Source organism: Lipophrys pholis (genome assembly GCF_963383615.2).
Source record: "Lipophrys pholis genome assembly, chromosome: 14".
Classification (NCBI taxonomy): Eukaryota; Metazoa; Chordata; class Actinopteri; order Blenniiformes; family Blenniidae; genus Lipophrys; species Lipophrys pholis.
Genome location: NC_137633.1, coordinates 22,570,181 through 22,587,233, shown reverse-complemented (window position 1 = coordinate 22,587,233; position 17,053 = coordinate 22,570,181). Strand labels below are relative to the sequence as shown.

The following is a 17,053-nucleotide window of genomic DNA, read 5'->3' as shown; positions in this document are numbered from 1 at the left end:
AATCGTTCTCAGCTCTGGAATAGTAGAACAAGTAGAAATAATCAGCATATTCTACACCACGTCGTGCAGCTTATCACCACATGGACTGGAACAATTCAGATAATCCCATGACGTATTTCTTGTATTTGGTCGTCCTCAGCACTGTGAGGAGAGCCAACTCAAACGAACACGTGGGAACTCTCTCTCGGAAAGACTCGGGCGACTCCAAAGGCAACCGAACCCGCGCCGGCTCCACCGGCAGCAACTCCAGCGGCAAGCGCAGCGACAGGTAACACTGGCGTCACCGTCTTTCAGCTCGGCGGAGACAATCAGACATGAAACACACAGTGATGGTTGGTCTGACTGACTGATCTGTGCTTGACTTGTCTGCTTTGCAGCAAACAGAGGGATCCAGTGTTCAACGCAGGTAAGAATTCACCAGTTCTCAGGTTAAAGTTCATCTCACTGAGAGGAAGCGGCGGGTTATCTGTCCGTCCGCATCATGTCTCATTTTGAATATGTTAAGAAAAAATGTAGCACATCACTTCCTATGTGTTACATCACTTCCATCATCCATACTCCTCTACATCTCTGCAAATTCTCACTCATCATTTCTTTTGATAATATTTCAGCCTTTCTCAGCTATTTTTCTTTGTTTGTTTTTTGTTTGTTGAAATTCATTTGAAGTCTAATTGTGTATTGTTTTCAGGGAAGTCATGAACTTACATTACAATACAGGAAGCAGCTGAAGCTCTTTAAAATCAACGATTTAAACTTTACATGAACGTCTGACGCACGTGTTCCTTCGTAGCAGAAGATTTAGGGTTAGGGTTTACTGTTTACTGAGGTCGTGATGTGCGTGAGGAGTGACACGTCCACACGAGGACGAGGCCCCAGCTTTTTCAAATAGTTGCCTTTTTTTGCCCCGTTTCCACGGAGACAGAGTCGGGGCTGTTTCGAAAAGTTCCACCTTGGGAGCCGTTTTCAAAAAGTTGTGTTTTTAGTGACTCTGGGCACTGCTGTCGGACACCCAAAACATAAGAGTGTTGCGTTTTCACTTGAAAACGTTGTCGTTTAAACCCTTAGAAGCATAAAATGGACAATTCTGAGGATTTCTGTTTAAAAAGGATGAAATAGTGAACAATTAGTGAAGTGCTGCTGTTGTGAGGTCTTCCCAATCTGCAGTATTTCATACATTTGAAGTACAAAAGCAACTTTATCAATTGTGCTGCTCACCAGGACCAGGACATAGAACATGTCCTGGGTTTAGATGGTGGAATTTCTTTGAGCTCCAGTTGTTCGTACAGCTTTCGCTCATTAAGTCACAGAGTAAAAAAAAAAAAAAAAACCACACAAACAAGTCGTCCATAAAGAGAAGCTTCCTGCTCGTCTCGTAACACAACCGAACAAAGAAGCTGGACATTTAATTCTTTGAACAAAAAGCAGCAGACGCGTTGTAACAAGGTGATGAGACAGAATATGAAATGAGACGATATTGATCACATTTCCCGTCTCCAGCACATTATTGATTTCTGTGTAAATTGAATTGCTGTTCTCCATTTGGTTCACTCACCTGATTCCAAACGTCTCCACGACGACACAAAGATTAATCAGAGTTTTAAAATCATTAAAATGTTACAAGCGGACGGCCACACTGAATCACTCCTGCCGTAAAGCTTTTTGTTTTTTATTTAAATTTGAGGTCACACCTATTAGCCTCATGCCTGTTAATACAGTTTAAGCTGCAGCCTTCAGATTATGAGGCAGAAATGTTAATGCATTCGGTTTCCTCACCATTAAATTGCATATCAGGATGTGACTGTTGACGACCTTTAAATGTCTCTGAAGTTCATTGTGTTTAATGTAGGCTGCAGAAGAAATGCCCCATGGAGACGATATTTATCATTCCTGCTATTGAACTTTGAAATAATTACAAATAAAGCAAAACAATTAGGGTGAAGTAGGACTGGGTGACAATCAACCCAATACATGATCAATGCAACAACTGCAGGCTTCCTCCTGCATGTGATTTTACATTATAATAAATAAATTCATCCAAAATGAACATTTAATGATTGTTACTGCAGCAGAGTCTGATAGGAAGGACGAGCAGCAGTTAAACAGGCCTGGAGGTCATTGAGATCATGAGATTCGGATGAAAAAAATCAAGAAGAAAACTAAAAATTATGTTCCTAAAACACATTTCAACCAAAGGAAAGTGTGATAGAGACAAATTCAAATAATGAAGAAAGCTTTGGCGCTTTAGGGCCTGATCCACCAAAGGTTTACAATTGAAATGAAATGAATGAAATTACCAGGACGCATTCAGAATCGACAGACACACAAAATAAATACTGAGAGTTTATCCTAATAGATTAAATATGATTTCCTACTTTTCATGATAAGGAGTCATTTGTTAAGCTTGCCCGCAACAATTCTAGTTTTTAATTTAAAAAAAATTCTTTTTGAGGCCAAACTCAGACCCAGTTTACGCGACAACGTTTTCAAGTGAAAACCGAAAACTTTCACTGAGTTTCTGGTGTCAGCGGTGCTCGGGGTCACTGAAAACGCAATTCTTTGAAAACGCTCCGACTCTGTCTCCGTGGAAACGGCGGAAAACGTTTTGAAAATGCTGCTACTGCACATGCACACCTCAGTCATAGTAAATAGTTCTTCTGCACATGCTCAGTAGATGGACAAGAACAAACATGGCGGCTCCCACAACGTCGTGACTCCCAGTATTCTCCCGGGTCTTGGTAGTTTTAAAGTTGACAGTCTCTGTAATAACGATCCAACATGGAGGCCTTTCCTTACCAACAGCGCCAACTCGTGGCCCAACATGAAAACTACTCGTTTTCAGCATTTCTGCCATTTCTGTATAAACAGACATCATTTTTTTCCGTTGAAAAACATTGTCGTGTAAACAAGGCCTCAGATGTATTTGCTGAAGGCTCCAATATATTAGATAAGTCCCTCCACCATGACGTCCGACGGCCCTTCTTTGTAAAGCAGGTCACTCCATTGTGACCGCAGGGCGGCAAGACAGACGTCACGCTGTGTTCGTCTTCATGTAAACTGGCTCTGAAGCACAAAACCCTCATTTAAATCTTCACTCGCGGCTCTTCTTAGTGACTCACCTGCAAAACTGAAAGTGAAAGCTTATCGATTTACATTGATGGTTTCTGTGAAAAACATGAAGAACTCCTGCATTTAACAAGAAATGACTCCTTGGTGGGTTTGGGGGGTCTTGGGGGGTTTTGGGGGTTGGACTGGATCGATCTGAGAGGAGGTGAGACTCAGAGCGTTACAGACAGACGCTGCTGTTCATGTCAGGACAGACCAGGAGGTGAGGAAGCCATGCCCCCCTCATCCTCACCGGGTGCTTGTGTGTCTCTCTGTGACCTTTACAAGGGATGCGACGTGTGACCCACTGCAAAGGTAGGCCACGCCCACGTCTCCTCCACGCCCCGCGGCCTCCACAGCTCTCCGCTCAGCTGCGGTGCACAAACTAATCACTCAATCAGGACCGTCACTCCAACCTCTTGGAAGAGTTCACAGTTTTTTGTTTTGGTCATTCCTGCAGCCCGCAGTGAACAGAGAGCTGTGCAGACGGGGGCAGGAGTGTGTGGACAGTGTGTGTGAAACTTTGTTTGGAGAGTCATTAACGCACAAACACGCTTCCAGTCCCACCTAACCCGCAGCGAGTGCTGCGTCACGGTGCGCCCGCGGAGCCTGCAGCTTCACCAGACGTCGCTCTGTTTGCTCACAGCCTCACTTTGCGCTTGTAGGCATTCAGTCTCTGTCACCATGGTAACAACACAAAGATTTCTGCCGCGGCTCGGCTCTGTAAATCCTGTGTGCTGAGATTCCTCGCTGCAGTCCAGAGCCGGTAGATTTGCCTCTGCTCTTATTGTCTCTCAAATGAGTATTTGCAACTCAAACACGTCCAGTCTCTGCTCTGGGTCGTTCCTATTGAAGCCTGTTTGATTTCTCAGCTTGTAGTTTTTCTCACAGTGTCGTCGGTTTTGTGCCTAGTTCCCCTTCGGCCAAGTATTCACAAAGCTGCCAAGAATTTCGAAAAGCCAGGCTCATTTATTCTCTGGTGTTTATACAGGATTATTTAAGCTACATTTAAAACACTGCAGGTAATCTGTATTTTCTCAGGTTCTCAACACTTTAGGCCAGTCACTTCTTACAATGCAGCTCAGGTCCGCAGAGGTGGAAATAATGAATAAGTAATTATTGGAGTTAAGTTATTTTGTTGGGCTTTTCTTTAACTTTTTTTATAGCATTTTTTTTAGGCCCCGTTTACGCGACAACGCCAAAACTTTGGTCACTGAAAACACAACTTTATGGAAACACTGGGACTGGTCATGCGCACCATGGCCGTAGTAATTTAGTTTCTCCTGGGACTTGGTAGTTTTATTTTGACTATCACTGGAATAACAATCCAACTTGATCGTCTGTCCATACGATTGTCCCTGTACTCCCAATGTCAGTGTTTACAGCGGCGTGCTCTCTGCTGCATGTGTGTGTGGTTTCATTATGAAAACATACAACAGCACCAACTAAAGGCCCAACATGAAAAGTACATCGTTTTCAGCGTTTCTGCGGTTGCCGCGTAAACGCCAAACTTTTTTAAACGGGGCATAATTCTTTAAATAATTTTTTTTAAAAGCACTTGAACCTTTCCCGTTAAAATAAAGTGTGTAGTGATAATGTGGTGCAATGAAAACAATACGACAGCAGTCGTATGTCTTCCACCTCTGTCTGGATCCGATTTTCTTCCTGAAATCTTCATCAGAAAATATCTGACACCAGTGGACCAGCCAGTTAATTCTAATGGAAACCACTGCACGACACGGCATCCATTTCTTTTTTTGTTTTCTCCTGAAATGTTTGGAGACAAACAGGAGTTGCTCCAGTTAACATGCTAGCTCCCCAGTTTCCTCCTGATAGTTTGTGTCTTTCTTTCTGCTAAATGTGACACGAGACCGTCGATGTGTCGGCTGTTGATACTGTTTTTGTTTTGCCCCCTCTGCATCGTTTGGCCCCTCCACCTCCACCTCCACCTCCACCTCCACATCATGGGCTCTTCTGCTCTTTGCCCCTCGTCTACATTCTAGTCACGGTACAGCTTTACCTCAGCCGCTCTGCCAAACGGACGGAAAGCGGCGGCGGCGCTGCCGCTTCGGCCGTCGCCGCCCCCGCCCCCGCCGCCGCCCCCGTCAGACCCTCAGAAAGCACCAAGGCCGCCGCGGCCAGAAAGAGCGGAGCCGCAAAGGCTTGCGCGAGCAGAAAGGCCCCGAGCTTCAGCCTCCAGCTGAGGAAGTCGGGGAGTCTGACCTCGTACTCGCCCCTCGACACGCCCAGCTATCGCAGCCCCGTCAAGTCCCCCAGCCAGTACTTCCAGATCTGCTACTAACTCCTGTAGAACAAGCTGTGGAGATCATGCAGCTGCTGTAGACGTCACTGTTATTGAGGTAGCATGAAGCCCCAGGTCAGAACAGAGACACTTTAATGGTTTTACTTTAGATCTGCACCATTAAGATGATGTGTTGTCGCCCACCATCCCGGCGTCTCATTATGCCAGAGAACATTCAGACCAGCAGCATCTCATGAGAATAACAAAGTATATCCATAAATCCATTAACATAGATTGATCCTCCTCCTCCCTGATGAGCTTTACTGTTTCATTTTGTTTGTTTTGGTTCCCTTAATGTGGACCGCATGGGTTATTACCCAGTATTAGCATGTTCTAAACTGATGAGTTTCTCATCATCCTTCTTTTGGATCTGTTTGTTTATTTTCCAGTAACTTTTGCGTTGCTCTGCTTGTGTCTGCAATCTGTGTCGGTTAATCTGCTGTGAGCTGAATATTTACAAGCTGTGGAAGTTTTTCACTTCTGTTTGATGTTCATTTTGTGCTTTTCGTTGTCAAACATGTCTTTAAGAAATAAAACTCTGTTCAAATGTCTTTGTGTTTGCTACTTCTGTCATTTTTAGGTTTTCATTAATTCAATCATTCATTCATTCATTCATTGCATCACATCATTTTCAATCACGTCATAACAACAAATACTTTTTCTTTTCTTGTATGTGCTTCTTGCATTCGTTTGACCTCAGAAATCTCACATAACAGTGACTCATCTCAGTATTTGTGTGTAATAATCCATCATCTGATTGTGTCTGTTGCCTTTTTTAGAGGAAGGTTATGTGAAAATGTATTTGAAGGGTCGTCCCATCACCATGTACATGCCCAAAGAGCAAGTGGACGGCTACTGCCTGGAGGCCAGAGCCGAGCTGCCCTGCAACAAGCTCAAACTGGACTGGGTGTATCCTTCTGTACCACGGAATATATTCAACGCTTTATTTTACCTCTGTCAAATAAACTGGTAGCTGTAGACATTGGCTGAGATGATATCAGCTGTGTTTTCTGCAGAAGTTCAAATCCAATCCTGGGTCTGATTTGGGGAGTTTTTTGAGCAGTAATCCTCCGAGAGAGAAATACATCGAGATACCTGCGAGAGGAAGCTGTGAGTGTTTGCTCTGCTTGTCAGAAGAGATCTCCATGTTCAGCTGCGGCGCCGCTGTCGGAGTCGAACTCGTCTCTCTGCAGCCTGCAGTCAGATATAACCTGCAAACCGCAGGCAGACGACCAGTCAGCAGCTCCTCCTCTGCTCTTTTAGTTTCACTGAGACACGGTTGTGGTTTTTCTTTTTTGACAATGAGTGAAAACAGAGTGTTGTTAAGTCGAGTTCCCATCATGTCTGATTGGCTCTAAAACTGTTCCCACATTTTAGATATTTGAGTTACTTTGTATAGTGAAGCAGCTTTGTGCTTGTATTTCTAATTCTCTTTTGTGATTAGAATAATCCAGCAGGACAAAGCATGTGTTGACCACAAGGTACAGCCCTGTCTTGGCAAATTGCACCTAGTATGTGCAATTGTATTTGTTAAGTGTGCGTGACTTATTAAAATTTTAAGTGTCTGGATTATCAGAAAAAATAAGGAGGTGCAGTTTATGGCAGTTTTTTTTTTAATTCCCTGCTCTTTATTTCAAATATCTGACATAAACGTCACCCTCTAATCTATGTATGATACTGTAGAAATATATTCACTGTAAATTATTTGGCATTTGCCAAAATTTTAAATCCCATTTTTAGACACTTTCACATGGTCTAGTTGGTCCCAAAACATTGTATTCAAAGTTTATTGCCCCAAATGCAGCTTTTCCTTGATTTTCTATTTGAATATTGGATCATAGGAGCTTCATTCAGAATCTGCTGTGTCTGTGTGAGCTGGACTGGCTCCGCCCACACATGCCCATCTTGGGAAGAGGAGGAAGTACTTCCTTTCGTGGTGCCATGTGCCAGAGCAGGGCTGCCTAATTGTGGGAGGGTCAATGGGAGGACCCACCTTGATCGTGATTGGCTAAACCCCCAATGACACTATATAGGGTTTGATTTTTGATTGGCTGGTTGGAGCAACACACTTTTTAAAAACTGAAACAAGCCAGAGAGAGAGAGGACAGACTTTCTTTACTTCTGGGGCGTCATTCCAGGTATGGGGGCGATTATTACTGTTGAAAAACCTTTAGAAAGTGAATTTTGCATATGTGACCACTTAAAAAGTGATTTACTTATTTTTAGTGCTCGATGTTATAGTATAATCCTAAATCAAGATTTAAAAATCTTATCTCATTAATCTTTTTTAAGCAGATGTTTTCTTTGCTTGGTGCTTCCAGCATGTTGTCTGGTTTTGCTTTTCTTCTTTAACCTGCTTAACGTCCAGCTACGGTTACCGCGGTCGAGACTGCCGCTCCAACCTTTACCTGCTTCCCACCGGAGAGACGGTGTACTTCATCGCCTCGGTGGTCGTGCTCTTCAACGTGGACGAGCAGCTGCAGAGACACTACACTGGACACACGGACGATATCAAATGGTGAGAAGACAAAATGCATCGCATGTTGTTTTACTCGGTGTGTAAACATGTGGAGGACGACGTGTCAAGGGGACAGAAACATGAGTTTTCTGTCTATCATGCTGTACCATTAGAAGAGACTTGAGCAGTCATCATGATTCACCAATAATTATGTTATATCACTTTGAGGTTCACAAATGAAAAACTCAACAGTGTATATTTCAGATCACAGGCTGGATCAGAAACACATTTTTACTCCTGTGAAGAGAAACTATTAGAGCTTTAACCATCTTGTGAGTGTTGATTCACCGTCGAGCCCTAAAAGGAATGAATTTGTCCTAATGTGTTTCTCTCCCTCACACATTATACATATTAGTACAGGCAGCGAGGAGCTCCAGTGAAAATCATATTCATAGCTTTAAAAAGCTCACTCACCAAACGCAGCCTTTCATGTTCTGCTCATCTTTATTCAAATGGCTCTTTTGATGTGGAAAAGGCTTTTAACTCCTTTTTAATGTCTGCTTTTCACGTGTTTCTCCGCACCAGCCTGGCCGTCCATCCCGATAAGATCACCATAGCAACGGGGCAGGTGGCGGGAACCTCTTCAGACGGGAAAGTAAGTGATTCCTCATCACTTCACCTCTCCATCCATGGTTCATCATGATATAGGGTTCGACAGCTTTCTTTAAAGACTTGCTGTGTTGAATTAAAGTTATGCCACTGCTGTGCACTAGGTGGCGGTGTTACGTCAATCCTTCATTTGGCTTTCAGAGCTTTTATTTTGTTTGGTTGAATGTTGCAGATTAGGGGGAATGTGACAAGGCTTTCCATAACATCAGGGTGCCAAAACTCTAAGGTTTTCAAATGAAAACACTAAACCTTTGTTGCGTTTTGGGTTCTGTTTACACGACAACGGTGCTAAGAGACACTGAAAACTCAACCTTCTAGAAACACTCGAGCTCCGTCTCCGTGTAGATGGCAGGATTGCTGCTACTCCGCATGCCCACCCCGGTCGTAGTAAATACTTCATCTGCACATGCTCAGTACATTATAAGAACATAGTTTCCTCCAGAGTGTCATGACTCCCAGTCCATATTCCCCTGGGACTTGGTAGTTTTATTTTGACAGTTGCCGTAATAACAATCCAACTTGGTCGTCTGTCCATTACAATATGTGTGGTTACATTTCAAAAACAAACAACAGCACCCACTTGTGGCCTGACATGAAAACTAAATAGTTTCCGATGTGTCTGCCTTTCTGTGTAAACAGACAACGTTTTCTAAACGTTGCCTTGTCAACAAAACCGCACTTGAATCTTTGTTGTGTAAACGGGGCCTGAGTTTGGTCATCTGAAAACATGTCAGCACTTTTTGTACGTCAGTCTTTCATGAATCTTTTTTAGTTGGTAAAAGGCACAAATTTGCTTCTCAAAGTCTCGAGCCGTGCACGGCAGCCATGAGCTTCAGTGTCACGTTACTGATTCCTTCAGCTGCTCATTAAAATGACACAATACACCATCCTGTGGTGAAAGCTGGTATTACATGGCTAAAGATGATGTTGCAGGTTGAAAAACCTTCTGACTTTGATAGTTGTAAATCTAAAGCTACATTGTTATTGTTTTATGTAATTTATCTGATTGTTTTAGTTTGTTTTGATTTGCATTAAACACAAAGAATTACTGTAGAGATGAGATGGAGGCAGATGATTCTCTGTGTCTCTCTTCAGTGACTCTAACATTACACATTACTGATGGTTTGTTTGTCCTGGTGTTTGGCTCTTTCTGTGTGTGTTTATTGAAAGCAGCTGGTTCCTCACGTCCGTGTTTGGGACTCCGTCAGCCTGAACACGCTCCACGTCCTGGGAATGGGTTTCTTTGACCGAGCGCTGGTCTGCCTGGCTTTCTCCAAGTCGGTAAGAAAACACCACTTCTGAGCTGCTTCAGGCCATTTATAAAATCACACTGACGCATACACTGAGCCAAGTAACCCTCTCTGATGGAAACTTCAGAGAAGAACCCAGTGCAGATTCATCCAACCTAAAGTGTCAGTGGAGTTTCCATGTTCTTTGTTTGCATTCAGGGCACTTTGTTGTTGTTTTTTCCCACAGTCCAAACATGTTAGGCTGATTGATATTAAAAATTGATATCCATCATGCCTGGCCTCTCTGTTTCACTTCTTTTTTTGTGTCCATGAGTGAACAGAGTAACAAATGCAGCAAAAATCTACAAATTTGACTTTTCAAATGAGACTCAGATGAGACAGTCCAGCCATATCAGTGCTTCCAAAAAGTAAAATTAAAACTCTTCATCATGTTTTCTTTGGGTACTAGTTGGAACCAGAAAAATTAAGGAAAACATGAAAATCAGTGACGGTTTGCACTTGTGTTGGTACTTTGCGTACGCTGCAGGAATGTCACACAATCTCCCTGTAAGATTTGGGTCAGGATCCGCCAGCCGTTAGCTTGCGTGCTGCGGGATACTCGCTCAAGATCTGCAGGTCTCTGGAAACATCGGGCAGCTGTGGTGCAACACTCCACAAACATCATGCAATAGGAGGCGTCTGCTCACTCCAGCGTTTTGTCTTCAGAGTTTGATCAGAAATGAGTTTTGCTACAGAATTTTAAAACTGTTTGAACTTCAAGCTTCAAACAAGGAAAATGTGCAAAAGCTTCAAGACTTTTGACATTTTGGAAGCTGTGCTTACCACAGGTAGACAAGGAGAGTATTTTGTGTTTCTGAAAGTGTTTACATCCAGAACAGCTGTGAGTTCAGGAATTCTTACAACCACGGCATCGGTTTCACGCCATTTTTTGCATTCAGCTAAAAGACTCATTTCAATCTTGTTTTTAAATCTCAGAATGGAGGAAACACGCTTTGCGTTGTGGATGACTCCAACGATCACGTTCTGTCGGTGTGGGACTGGCAGAGAGAAGACCGGATGGCTGAAGTGAAGGTAGCCTCCTGCTGCTGTTTATCCTTTTGGTACTTGTTTTGCCTCTTTCTCTTCCCGATCAGCTGACGTTGTCTCTTGCTGTCTCGGCTCAGTGCTCCAACGAGTCGGTGTTTGCTGCAGACTTTCATCCCACCGACAGCAACGTTGTGGTGACTTGTGGAAAGTCTCACCTGTATTTCTGGCACCTGGAGAAAGGCTCGCTGGTCAAGAAGCAGGGGCTGTTCGAGGTGAGACGCCACACAGATTTAATGAGGACGAGCAGAGTGGAGAGGCCAAATGCGGAGAATCATATGTGTGTCTGTTCTTGTGCTCGCTGCAGAAACAAGAGAAACCAAAGTTCGTCTTGTGTGTGACCTTTGCTGAGAATGGAGATGCCATCACTGGAGACTCCAGCGGAAACATCCTGGTGTGGGGAAAAGGTACGCAGTGTTCCTCTGTGAACGTTACTGTGACTGTATGATCACAGGACTGCAGAGAAACGTTGAACTGACTTGTGTGATTCTGCATCGATTAATGTTTCTGGTTATGAGGAAGACCAGGGGTCACATGGAGGATCAAATCATCCACTGGATGAAGTGCACTTCTCATTCACACTCATGTTTCCTCCCTCCATCACGCCGTCCGTCAGATAACCTGCCGTCTTCAAGCGCTCGACCTTTCTGTTCGCATCAATCTGCTCTCGTCTCTGTGATCCAGGCACTAATCGAATCAGCCAGGTCATCAACGGAGCTCACGAGGGGAGCATCTTCACTCTGTGCATGCTGAGGAACGGCACGCTGGTGTCCGGGGGGAAAGACCGCCGCCTCATTTCCTGGGACAGCGGCTACCAGCAGATACAGACTGTGGAGGTGAGAAACCCCAAAAAAGGCTGAATAATATAAATGTAGTCTGCTGGAACCTGGTTGATAAGCAACACTGATATGTTAAGCTCCGTCTGGTCAGCAAACTGCATCATGTGATGAACATTACAGAGCCTGAGATGATTCATGGATCTTTATGTCAATGATATTTGTGTGTCACACTTTGTCCTGTTTGCTCAGAGGCGTCAACATGTTGTAGTAAAGGTTCGTTTACATGAAGTGTTTGTTCAGGTGCCGGAGTCTTTCGGTCCGATCCGGACCATCGCCGAGGGCCGCGGGGAGACCGTGCTCATCGGCACCACCAAGAACTTTGTTCTGCAGGGCAGCCTGGATGGAGAGTTTGTGCCCATCACACAGGTATTGGAGCTCCGCAGTATGAAAACCCATCGACAATTCATCACATATAAATGGCGACTCCACAAACGTAACATATATTGTGATAAATCTAGACTAGGGGTATTTAGCCCCTCTGTAGCGGCTCCTTGAAGCTCTCACTAAATTATACATTTTGTCATATTTATTTCTTATTTAGGCACCAGCCATTTTCAAATGGGCTTTAAAAAAGAACTAAAAAGAGGAGAAACTGCTAATACCACTAGTCTACCACCAACAGTCAAAATAAAAATCCTAAAAAAGGGGAAAATACCTGCTGAACTGCAAATTGTTAAAAAGCTCAATTGTACAAATTATCAAAAAATGCTGGAAAAACAAGACTGAAACCATAAAAATCAGGTGAAACTGTGATGAAATGTTTCCCATCCTAAATTTTAATCAAAACTTCATGACTACACAGATTGTGTATCGAGGTAAACGTGTTTTGTGGCTCCATTTACATTTCATTTGGTGGAAAGTGACACAAACGGCTCTCTGGAACATAAAGGTTGCAGACCTGATGTAGACGGAGACGGAGAAGTTATGAACAGTTGGATGAAAGTGAGTCTCGTCTCTTCAGGGCCACACGGATGAGTTGTGGGGTCTGGCTGTTCACCCCTGGAAACCTCAGTTTTTAACCTGTGGCTACGACAGGCAGGTCTCCATGTGGGACTCAAACTCTCATCAGCTCATCTGGACCAAGATCATGGAGGTAAGATGAAGCAACACTGCCCCCTAGGGTGAGGCAAGGGAACTACATATGACACAGCACATTTAATAACAGTGAGCGTAGTTAGGCTATATGTGTTTTTGTATTTATAATCCTTACATAACTGTATTTGCATTGAATTGCTCTGATGTTTGATGTTTGAAACCTCAACAATTAAATGTGAAAGAAGGTTTTATGTGCTAAGCAACACGGTGGGCAAAGTAAAGGTGAAATACTTGTACATATCCCTGTGCCCTCCTTTCTGACAGGACGCTGCTCAGGCCGCAGGCTTCCACCCGTCAGGTGCTGTGGTCGCCATCGGAACCCAGACCGGCAGGTACAGGCCCCTGTCCTGGTCTTGTTCTGTGAAGTTGAGTTAAAATGGTGTGAAGGCAGGTTGTAAGTGTGTGTGTGTGTGTGTGTGTGTGTGTCCACCCTGCAGGTGGCTGGTGCTGGACACGGACTCGAAGGACTTGGTGACGATGCACACAGACGGCAATGAGCAGCTGTCTGTGGTGCAATACGGCCCAGGTACGTCACATCAGCCTGAGCGCTCGTGTTCTCATCCCTGGACCTCCATTCACGAGTTTTTCTTTATTCAAAAGAGCTGATAATCTGTGGAGACTGTGCACGCCATTTTCAGTACACCAGTTATATCGGTCATGTCTGCAGTTTAGTACTTTACAATGTTTACATTTCATTTGGATTCCAGCAACCTTCCTGTTTTCTTTTTCCATATTTAGACGGTAACTTCCTGGCCATCGGCTCCCATGATAACTACATCTACATCTACGCTGTGGGAGAAAATGGCAGGAAGTACAGCCGAGTCGGGAAGTGCTCGGTGAGCCTTTATAATGCCTCTCACTCAGCTTCAGCTTTATATTTAGTTCCCTCCTTGTTTCAGTCGGCGCTCGCTCGCTGTGGCTTCACAGCCGAGCGGCAGACTGACAGAGGACACACAGCTGAGTCACACACAGTTCCAACACTAGTTCTGCTCCTTGAAAAGCCTCTGATGTCGTGTTCAGAGAGAAGAAATGTTCTAACTGTGACTCTTTCTATCTGCACTCAGGGTCACTCCAGTTTCATCACACACCTGGACTGGTCCGTGGACTCTCAGTACCTGGTGTCAAACTCAGGCGACTACGAGATCCTCTACTGTGAGTACGATCCGCCGTGTCCTGACGGTTCGCTCTCTCCAGGCCTCGCACTGAAACATATCTGGGAAAATAGCGTTTAAATGTCTGGAACATGTCCAGAAGTTCAGCTCCTTGTTCCTGTACTTTTTGAGACAGTCTGCAGACGAGTGAGCGTCGATTCAGTCTGCAGGAGTTTAAAGAACGCGTCAGTTTTCTGCTCCACCAAATATTTTCCATCCAAGGTTCTCTCTGTGAACACACCTTCGCTGAATTCACCCAGATGTGCTGACAGCTGTACCTTCTTCGCTCTCAGGGATCCCGTCGGTGTGTAAGCAGGTGGTCAGCGTGGAGACCACCAGGGACATCGACTGGGTCTCGTTCACTTGTCCTCTGGGCTTCCAGGTCTTTGGTGAGAGCAGGCCTCCTTCCTTCTACCTGTCCAGGTGCGTCTTTGTGTTTCATACTTGCCTTACGGAGACTCTGCTTCTGCCTCTCAGGCCTGTGGCCCGACGGCTCGGACGGCACAGACATCAACGCCGTGAGCAGGTCCAGCGACAAGAGCCTGCTGGTCACCGGAGACGACTTCGGGAAGGTCCACCTCTTCTCATATCCCTGCTCGCAGTTCAGGGTAAGACACAAGGAACGGGAAGCGATGAAGTGAAAACACTAACAACCCTGGAAGTAACTTGTTTGTATGAGTGTAAGATGTAACTGTACGGAAGAGTATGAGGGCCACTGGTGGAAAATTTTTTAATTCAGAGGCTAAAAACTCATGCGCTTAAAAATCAAAGTCGAAAATCAAAATCGCGATTTTATATATATATTTTTTTTTTAATACAAAATGGAAACGTCCGTCTCCTCTGGTCCATCCACATGCCAGCACAAGTCACTGCTTCTACAAAATGCATCGCAGGCGGTTTAATGAAGTGGTGAAACGACGCTTCAGAACAGGCTTCAGCTCATAAACACGGTGCAGTGATCATCAGTGTTAGGACGAGAGACAGTGCAGCCTGCAGCTCTCCGTCGTGTACGGTCATCGAGTACGAAGGACAAAGGCACTGATCCCGGGGTGCTTATAAACTGTGTTATTATTAAACAAGGAAATCCTGCGTAAAAGCAGAATTCCATAAGCAGTAAGCAGCCCTGTATAGTCAGAATTATTTGATTTAATGTGATTATTTCGGCATCCACAGGCAAATGATGAGGGCCGGACAAACGCCTTCAGTTTTTATTTAAAAAAAAAAAATCTTGACATCAATTTTCTACTTTTTTTCTCAAAATGCAGGAGGATTTTTTTTTCCCCCCGATTTTTTTTTTTCTTGAGTGGCCCAAATACTCTTCCATAGTAACTGTAATCATAATTAAATACAATTTACAAGTGTAATCAACTTCACTACGAAGTCACCGCAATTTGACTTATTCTGAGTAACAATAATTAAAACAATATTTTAATTTTGGACAAATTGTCATAGTGTAATACTTTGTTGTACGTCTGAAAAATGCACTTTCAATAAAGTTAGTTTATACAGGAAATCCAGCTTTATATAGTTCAAATATAACTAATACTCTTGAGTGCTTGGGTTGGATTAAACACAGTACATATACTTAAATTAAATGTATGCAATGAATACAGATTTGTAAATATATCATTGAAAGTTTTTTTGTTATTGTCAGTCCTAAAACAATTAGAAAAAGCACACGTTATGTGACTGTAATGGCTAAAATGAAAGATTACACAACAAAAAAGCTTCAAATAATTCAGGTTTTTGCAGAACGCTGTGTTGATCACGCTCTTTTAAAAAAAAAAAATTTTCTTAATACACAAACCTACTTTTTTCCCTACTCAGGCTCCCAGCCATGTTTACGGCGGCCACAGCAGTCATGTGACCAACGTGAACTTCCTGTACGACGACAGCTACCTGGTGTCGACCGGCGGGAAGGACATGAGCGTCATGCAGTGGAGGATAGTCTGAGCCGACTGACGCAAACTCTACTAAACTGCACTAAACTCAACCAAACTCAAACGCAAAGACAAGAAGAAGAAGAAGAAGAAGAAGAAGAAGAAGAAAAAGAAGATGAAGATGAAGAAATGCACTGAAGGTGTCGTGTGAATTACGAAAAACAAAATCCTCTTTCTTCTCCCACTTTTTCTGTCTTCACACTACATGTAAAGAAATAATCCTGCTCTCACGTACCGATGACACGAGACACAAGTAAACCCAACGAAGCAGAACCAAAGGCTCGGACTTTATGACTCGTACTTGTACTTGTACAGTTTGGCTGCCGCTGTTCCTGTGTGACGCTCGCGCCGCCGCCGGTGATGGAGCGAGGAGATCCAGACCGAACGTTCACCGAGCCGCACCGCGACAAAAAACTGTAGAGAAAGACAGAAAGGACAGTGGGATTTTTTTTAATTGTTGAACTTTCATTTCATTTTGTATTAAACAACTCAGGAAAGCACTAGAAAAGTTTGGAAAAAAAAAAAAAACAACTTTCCCCTTTCTATGAACATATCAGGAAGAGCTTCTGGAACATTTGCACGTAAAATCAGATGTTCAGCCAAACTTGATTTGTTTTTATTGACTGTTGAGTCTGAATTCACCTATTTGGTCACGGAAAAGCAGATTTGTCCAGAAGCTGATTGTTCTACTTTCAAGCCAAGAAATTTAAAGTGAAATTCAATCGACCGGATTCACCATTTCAATCCAAACATATTCCAAGTGTTTGTGCTTCCAGGTCTTAAAAAAAAACCCAGACCTTTCTCATCCAGTTTTACTTTGTTTTCTCTTTCCTGAAATAAACCATAATGTTTAGTCTTAGATGGTAAATGATCCGAGAGGCCTGAAACAGATCCCAGGAAAATGTTGTTTGACTCTGTTTCCTGTTTTGTTTTGTTTTGTTTTTTTAAACCAATTGTCGAATGCTTGTGATATCCGTCTTTGGCCTTGATCACAAAAACAGTCCAAATCAAGCATATTTAGAATTTTCCAGTGATGCAAAGCCGTTTCAGAGTCTTTCAGCACGTTTATTGCACCGAGGCGAGTTTACAAAGAGGAGAGACGAGACCATGACACTGTAATCATCTGATGTCCACCATCAGTCACTGGCAACATATTTAACTGAA

At 43.6% G+C, this 17,053-nt stretch overlaps 1 protein-coding gene across 4 annotated transcripts in view; it reads left to right on the top strand.

The window, feature by feature from the left end:
- Positions 1–16,434, top strand: part of eml1 (EMAP like 1) — a 62,166-nt gene extending 45,732 nt beyond the window's left edge. For 2 of the 4 annotated variants that reach the window (XM_080479974.1, XM_080479976.1), the window contains 20 exons: positions 140–268; positions 378–406; positions 3,391–3,417; positions 6,184–6,313; positions 7,773–7,922; positions 8,448–8,517; positions 9,705–9,812; positions 10,757–10,852; positions 10,945–11,079; positions 11,172–11,271; positions 11,549–11,700; positions 11,944–12,069; positions 12,665–12,796; positions 13,063–13,130; positions 13,236–13,324; positions 13,537–13,634; positions 13,863–13,950; positions 14,243–14,338; positions 14,427–14,557; positions 15,777–16,434. In XM_080479974.1, coding sequence (XP_080336100.1) covers positions 140–268; positions 378–406; positions 3,391–3,417; positions 6,184–6,313; positions 7,773–7,922; positions 8,448–8,517; positions 9,705–9,812; positions 10,757–10,852; positions 10,945–11,079; positions 11,172–11,271; positions 11,549–11,700; positions 11,944–12,069; positions 12,665–12,796; positions 13,063–13,130; positions 13,236–13,324; positions 13,537–13,634; positions 13,863–13,950; positions 14,243–14,338; positions 14,427–14,557; positions 15,777–15,902 — 2,080 coding nt within the window. In that variant the 3' untranslated portion in view covers positions 15,903–16,434. The remainder of the gene's footprint in view (positions 1–139; positions 269–377; positions 407–3,390; positions 3,418–6,183; positions 6,314–7,772; positions 7,923–8,447; positions 8,518–9,704; positions 9,813–10,756; positions 10,853–10,944; positions 11,080–11,171; positions 11,272–11,548; positions 11,701–11,943; positions 12,070–12,664; positions 12,797–13,062; positions 13,131–13,235; positions 13,325–13,536; positions 13,635–13,862; positions 13,951–14,242; positions 14,339–14,426; positions 14,558–15,776) is intronic. The other 2 variants (XM_080479975.1, XM_080479977.1) reach the window with 1 other exon arrangement.
- Positions 16,435–17,053: the final 619 nt, after the last annotated feature.